The sequence below is a fragment of the Punica granatum genome, chromosome 2, assembly GCF_007655135.1.
Source record: "Punica granatum isolate Tunisia-2019 chromosome 2, ASM765513v2, whole genome shotgun sequence".
NCBI classification, from domain to species: domain Eukaryota; kingdom Viridiplantae; phylum Streptophyta; class Magnoliopsida; order Myrtales; family Lythraceae; genus Punica; species Punica granatum.
In genome coordinates, this window is record NC_045128.1 from 28,085,798 (window position 1) to 28,092,742 (window position 6,945).

Consider the following 6,945-nt stretch of genomic DNA (forward strand, 5'->3'; position numbering starts at 1 on the left):
TTGCCCCACTGTCGGTCTTCCCTCACACCCCCTTCCTCTAAAATCTCAAGTCATTTGCAGAAGAAGACGTTCGTTTTCTTTTTATTTTAGTTTTTTAGATTTATATGATTGAATAATATAATACATTATTAAGGTATTAACAAAAATCATAAAATGAATCAAAATTGATTTTTTAATGTTTTCCGTTCAATTTTTAACTATAGGTCGACGGAACGGCCAATATGATATACGTTTTATCGGTTACAGTTAAAGGTGATGTATTAAATTACTTGATGTCGGATTTGATGGAATAACGATCTTTGAAAGGACAAAATCTTAGTTTACTCATATTTAACATGCCTACTTGTGTTAGGCGGATTATGAAATGAGATGGCAAAACAGCCACAAAACTGACGGCAATCAAATGGTCCATACGCCGTCTCATTTCGTCGAAAGCTATAGGCACACATCTCACACGTGCCTCCCCCTCCACATCACGTGATATTTCCCAACAGCGCAATTAATTGGTAGGTAGGTCTGAATGCTTTAACATACTTCATCGGATGTTACAAAAAAAAAAAAATTGGAAAATAAAATATTATTAATTAAAAAAAACAAAGACAAATGTACATGTATACTTCTCGAAGACCCAACTAAACCCCTATTTTACACATATGGGCCTCACCCCACATGTAATTTACAAAAACACCATCCAGCAGGCAGCGGTGAATAATTTGGTTTGGTTTCAAATACATCTGTCAAAGTTTTGATCAGAGTAATCCTCGGATCAGGATTACTCTGTGTAATTCATATAGTTGATAGTGATACTGGCAAAAACGTCTTAAGAGAAGCAAGCAAAATATTCTTTTACAGTTTACGTGAAAACCTATACACGAGAACAATTTAATTCAGTACTAAAAAAATTATTCCTATATCTTGATTGTTTGTATTTTCCTCCTATATCATGACCTAGCAGCCTATTTCTCTGAAAACGTTTTCATGTGGTACTAGGGTGTCGTTCCAAGCCAAACATGTTATCGAGCATTGGGATAAATCGAGATAGATGGAGCTGTATTGGGAATATTGAGAAAAGGAGTGAACTTCGGGGGTCGAATTAAAGATCAAGTCAGGTGTGAAGTCTATAATTTTCTCAAACGAAGCCTTACTCTTTTGACGGCTCTCAAATTGACCCCTTAACTAACTCCCTTTCCCGCAACGAACTCCGGCGGTCCCTTTCTAGGAATCCTTCCAACACCACCTTCTTCTTGTACTCCTCCGAGCTGAGGTCCAATCCGTTCCAGTCCGGGTGTGGCTCGTCACCATCACGGCTATATGATCTGCCCATTGATCGCATCTGAGGGACGAAATAGAACCACGAGCACGTGCAAAGGATTGCACAGAGCCGGCCCCAGAAGACCATTATGATTAGTGTCACCATGATTATCGACATGCCCACGATCGAGTCGAGGCTCCTGGAAACACCGTCAGTCCATTCTCGTGGCTTCTTGTGTGGTGGAGCTGCTGGGGCAGGGAAGGAAGCCGAGGGGGATATCTTGCCGGGTCGAGTCTGCCTGATGGGCGAGGCCGGTTGACTCGACCCGACGACACCGGCCTTTATGGACTCAATCTTCCGGCAGAAGGAGAGCCCTCTATGAAGCTTACAAGCTACATTTCGTTCGGGTTCCGGGTGATCCATCCGGCTTTCCAGTACCAGATCATGCTCAGATGAAACTTCACTCCTTATCTGTGCCATAAACACAGTCTAGAGATTCAGCGGCAGGTCAGTCCATGAGCCTTAGTAACTTGATTAATTTGACACACTCAACAATTAAATCTTTTTTTTTTTGCTGGATTACTCAACAATTAAATCGGGTACCTATGCATATACACTCGAATCGATTGAAATTACTGATCACGGGCATAATGAAAATCCTTTTGTCACTTAATCGTATATGATAATTCGAGTAAATCAAACGAATTTCCAATCAATGTACCATATGAAAAAGTAAAAAGATTCATAAGAATCATAAAGTCCAATATACAAAACTTGATTTTGCAGATTCTGCTTATGAGCTAATTTGATTATTTATCGTAAAATATAGAAAGAAGCTTCCCACTTAGCCGTCTTTTCACTGATCATTTCGATAAAACATTAAAAATTTAATCAATTGGCCATCAATTATTCAATAAATTATTCTAATTAGCTCCCAAAACACGCCTCTTTTCTTTTTATTTGATTTTGTCTGCTTTGACCGCTTCCAAAGTTGAGTATAGAGAACTCAGTCCGATTATTACAAGCACATAACATACCTCTCGCGGCCTACGTTGATCCGATGCAGCCACCGCTGTCGCAACCGCCTGGAACGTCCGCCTCTTCGAGCCAGTAAGCTTCTCTGACGACTTACTCCGCCTCACCTTTGACTTTGACTCGTCATATCTCCGCTTAGCCTCGGCCTTCTCGGACGCGACGTCGTCGGTGGCAGCTATGACTATGGTGGTGGTCGTGTCGACGGGCACAGTTTTGGCGCCGGACTTCTTGATCCAGACCCTCGACAGGGAAAGACACCGCGACTTGTTCTTATCACTGTTGGATCGAGTCCCGGTCATCGGTTCCCGGTCCTCGGATGTTCCGAAACAGCTAAGAAAGCAGGAGGTGCTACGTTTCTTGTCTTTGGCCATGGAGGGAAGGAAGATATGGATTGGGAGAAGACGGCATGGAGGGGTATTATGATGTTTGGGAGAGCTGAAATGGGACGGTTGGGTTCGACTTGGTTGGGCCCTGAGAGCATGAATATATATATATTTATGTTCTTTCTTCTTTAAAGAAGACAAATTCGTGGAATATGATTAAGGAAAAAGTCGTTTTAGATTTTATATTTAAAAACATGGGTGGGTGTTTGGATATATCCCCTTGTGGGGGGAGGGATACATGTAATCCATGTTTGTGTTGGGACATGGGATAGGAACAGTCTGGCCTTATTTTCTCTTTCCGAATCCGAAAGTTTGATGTTTGATTCAATTTCACCCCTGAAAGTTTACATTTTTATCAATTTGCGAAGCGCTGGTATCACTCGGCACAATGGGTCTCTCTTGCAATTCGATAGTGTCACCTGTGTAAGTGAAGTCGGAGATCGCATGGGAAAGATGCATGTCTGCAGTGAAAGTGATGCGTTATTGAATATAAACTTAGATGAATTCAGTGTTTCACAAGATGGAAGCAAAATTGAATGTCCATAATATGTGGATTGATTTATAAGTGAACTTTAAGATAGAGATGTGTCGAGAGTCGTCGTTGCACGTCAGAAATATATAAAGAAATCCATAGATTTATAAGAAATTAAATACCACAATTTATTAACTCAAATTTTTGGCTTGGCGATTGTTTCTTACGCTTATAAATCTAGTAGAATTCGATATAGTATTAAAGCATACACCGCATCAGGTATATTTTCGAGACATTGAATGTATGCCTGATGATACATACCACAAAATTGTCCTGCCCCAATCGGAATCAGAACCCAATTATGCCGCATACGCATAAGGGACCCATAAGTATGCGAGGCTACAAAAATAACTTCAATCAAACAACCCATCGTCCCTAAAATTCCATAAAGTGAGACTTGCATATGGAATTTGTGGTTAAGTTAGGAGAGCTGAAGAAAAAATTCGCTTCATAGTCAATTATCTCTTCTCCTCCTCGTGCTTGAGCGTGGGAGAAGGGGAGCCCATCTCATGGTTATTAAGTTCCAAGCTAATATGGAATCGAAATTTGGTTCGTAAGTCAGTTCTTAAAAGCGAGTGTTCAAGTCCACATGACACGTGTAGAAAAGTGTTAAAGTCAGACGTTATCACTTGAAGATGGATATTAAAGTTGGTGTCTCATGTTGAAAAGATAAAGAAATGTAGTGGTTTTATATAATCGCTAATAAATCTAGTGGAGTTTAACGGGACGAATTAGGTGAAACTTGAAGAAGCAAATTGGCGGTGCGTGAGTCTTTGCAAAGAGCATGAAAGTTCAGGGTCGGAAGACGAATTCCGGGAAGTATGGGGATTTAGAAGGGAGTGACATGAGAAATGATCAATTGCGTCGTGGGTGAGCAGTACTCGTCCTTCATTTATATTACACGTTTTCACCTCGTCCACGTCTTCAACCTCTACGTAGACTTGGACAACCCTTCCTTTGTTGCGTCTTTTCGTCCTTTCTTTTTCAATATTCGAAAAATTTATCCACAACATAAAGCTAAGCGATTACTTACGCTTGTAATTTAATTTCAAATCGTAAAGGCTTTTGACCTTTTGGTTTCAGTTTACGTGCCTTGTAAAATTTAGAGATAGATATAGGTAAATAGTCCTATCTCCCGGTTTGACTTCTTTTATTGATTACCAGAAAGGTACAGGGAGGAGTTAATGCAGCTTGGGAATAGAAAAAAAACAGAAGTTTGTATCTATGTCACGTTTGATAACATAGAATGGAACTTTTGTGGATGATATAGTGCTGGCGGTTGATAAGCATTATGTATCGACGGACCGACTCCGAATACGGGGGCCAGCCGGAGAGATGAAATTAGGCCACGCTGGGTGCTACCAGTGGAGTAGGAGTAAGACTGGGACAACGACTGGCTCCCAGTGCATACAAGGCACAAGCCCTGCGATGCATGGCAACTCTTAATTAAATTCCCAAGCTTGTCCAACCACTTTTACGTTTTGGTTAATTTCTTTTTTTAAAGGGACCCATTTTTTCGCCAACCAAAAAACAAAACAAAAAAGAGACCCACTTAATCTACGATAGAATACGTATCATGTATTTATGGACCTGTGATCATCCATTTACTAATGAGTAAGACTAGTGAAAACGAGTTGGAAGCAATCGCGGGAGCCTACTGCATGTGCTCATGCTATAAGAAGATCCAAAATCTATGGATAAAAGCATGTTGAACTTACTTAAGCTGAAGTTTTAGATCGCCATGACCAAAATTGACGCTTGAACGGAATTATAGGTTCTGCTAATAGTTTAAGAACATCAATAGTTTCACAGAATAAGTTGAAATTTCGGAGAAGAGTACTACAGGCTGAGTTTGCCTTAGGCAACAAGTTTGCAACCCGCGTTGGTCAAAATGCTCGAGCTAATTAATATTTCCAAGTTGGGGTTATTTTCTAAGGATGAGGTTTACAATGGACATCCTCATTTCCTAAAAAAATCAATCAATGGAGAAGGCCCACCCCAAAAGTTAGACTGAAATAGCGTATCAACTAGGTTTTCTTTTTTATTTTTGGTAAACGATTAAAATTAGTTGAATTGAAGGTTATTGACTTTGCTTATTCTTGGCACGTATGATATAATGACTTGGTCATATCGCCCATTAATTCCATTCTCAGGGTAATTTATGGTCGTTCTTTTCACATTGTTGAGGTCTACATGGAAAAGATAAATCAAAATTCATTGATTTAAGTGAGATTTGGGTATCAATATTTATCAGTTTGAACTTTTAAATGAATATGAGCTCAAATACATATAAGTCCAATGAAAATTCAATAGATATTTTTTTTTCGGTTACAAGGGAGGTTCATGAATTTAGTACATTGAAATAAAAATCCTAAATATCTAATAAATGGGTATAGATAGTCCCACTGTGCTATTCTATCTCTTGATATTCACTAGATATTTAGTTATGATGCCCCGTGACTTATGAAATGAAAGGCATATAAAACAATTGATTTCGTTCCCAAACCATGACTTCTAGAATGCATCTTCGAGGTTTGCCTCTCAAATCAAACGCTCAATTTCCGACTATGCAGACTCTGAGAAATTGAGAATACTGGCTGTCAACACCCGGATATTCCTTTCGAAGCTAAACTCGCCTGCGTCTTGGAGCGGAGTTACTCGTCGTCATCCCGTCGGACTCGAAAGACAAAACACAAGTAAATTCAAAATATGGAGGCCCAGGCCTGGCCAGGTACAATGTTCGCAATTGGCATCGGCTGCTATGTATGTTCCCAAACTTTAGTATAAAATGGCAGCTGGACAACGTTGTTAAGTACGAAACAGTACACTGTGTCACTTTCATAAATGTCACTTATTATTCTCAGGACTTTCGCAGTGTCCTTATTTACGGTTAAACAAGAAGAGAGATGACGATAGTACTGAATTTGGTCATGAAATTAATGGCTTAGAGTTTAAATGCGTTTTCAATATATAAGGCTAACATGTACAACGTGTTCAGAAATGGTATTTGTTAACCCGGGAAAACCGTCAGCCTCATAACCCGATATATATGCATCTTAAGTGAGCTGAACTGAATGTTCATTGTTCTCTTTCAGGATCGTGGTAAAAGGCTGAAAGGGACAAGTTATAGGATTTCCAGCGATAGGACAGATAGAAACCGGGACTATATTCCCGTCCTAAGCATAAATAGGTACTACTCGTTCAACTCATGCGTCCATGTTCCCTATGGCTATGGCTTTTGAATATGGAAGTACTTTTGGAACGGTAGAATTGAGATGTGTCCGGTCAAAATGTTCAAATCAATTTTTGTTGTTTATAAAAGGGTTATTATTTCAGCTATCCCATTGTATTATTCGTTTCTCAAATCTATCCCATACTTTAAAAATTATTCAAAAAGGCCTATGATTTACATATTGTTTCAAATCTATCACGTCGTCAATTTATCCGTCCCGTGATTTTAAATTTTTTCTAAAATCTATGTTATGATTTTAAATTTTTATCTCAAAGCTATCCGGGGCAAAGGGTCATAGTGCAAGAATGGGTCCACTTACGTTTCACGTCAGCAACACCGTTAGATGTTGACGAAGAAATTAACGCCATGATAGATTTGGAACTAGATGTAAACCATGGACCTTTCTAGGTAACTTTAGATCATGGGATAGATTTGAGAAACGGGGTGATACCATGAGATATTTGGCGTAATAATCCTTTTATAAATTATGTTTAAGCTGATGGATAGAGGT

General features: G+C 39.3%; 1 protein-coding gene across 2 annotated transcripts; it reads right to left on the reverse strand.

Annotated features, from left to right (window-relative positions):
* Positions 1-554: 554 nt before the first annotated feature.
* Positions 555-2,766, reverse strand: LOC116194122. Of its 2 annotated transcripts, none has more exons than XM_031522853.1 (2): positions 2,290-2,766; positions 555-1,741 (listed from the first exon to the last, which is right to left on the reverse strand). In XM_031522853.1, exons 1-2 carry the CDS (start codon positions 2,656-2,658, stop codon positions 1,160-1,162), a joined length of 951 nt encoding a protein of 316 aa, XP_031378713.1. In that variant the 5' UTR covers positions 2,659-2,766; the 3' UTR covers positions 555-1,159. The 2 variants fall into 2 exon arrangements, with proteins under 2 accessions (XP_031378713.1, XP_031378714.1); XM_031522854.1 differs by having other exon boundaries at positions 555-1,723; positions 2,290-2,759.
* Positions 2,767-6,945: the final 4,179 nt, after the last annotated feature.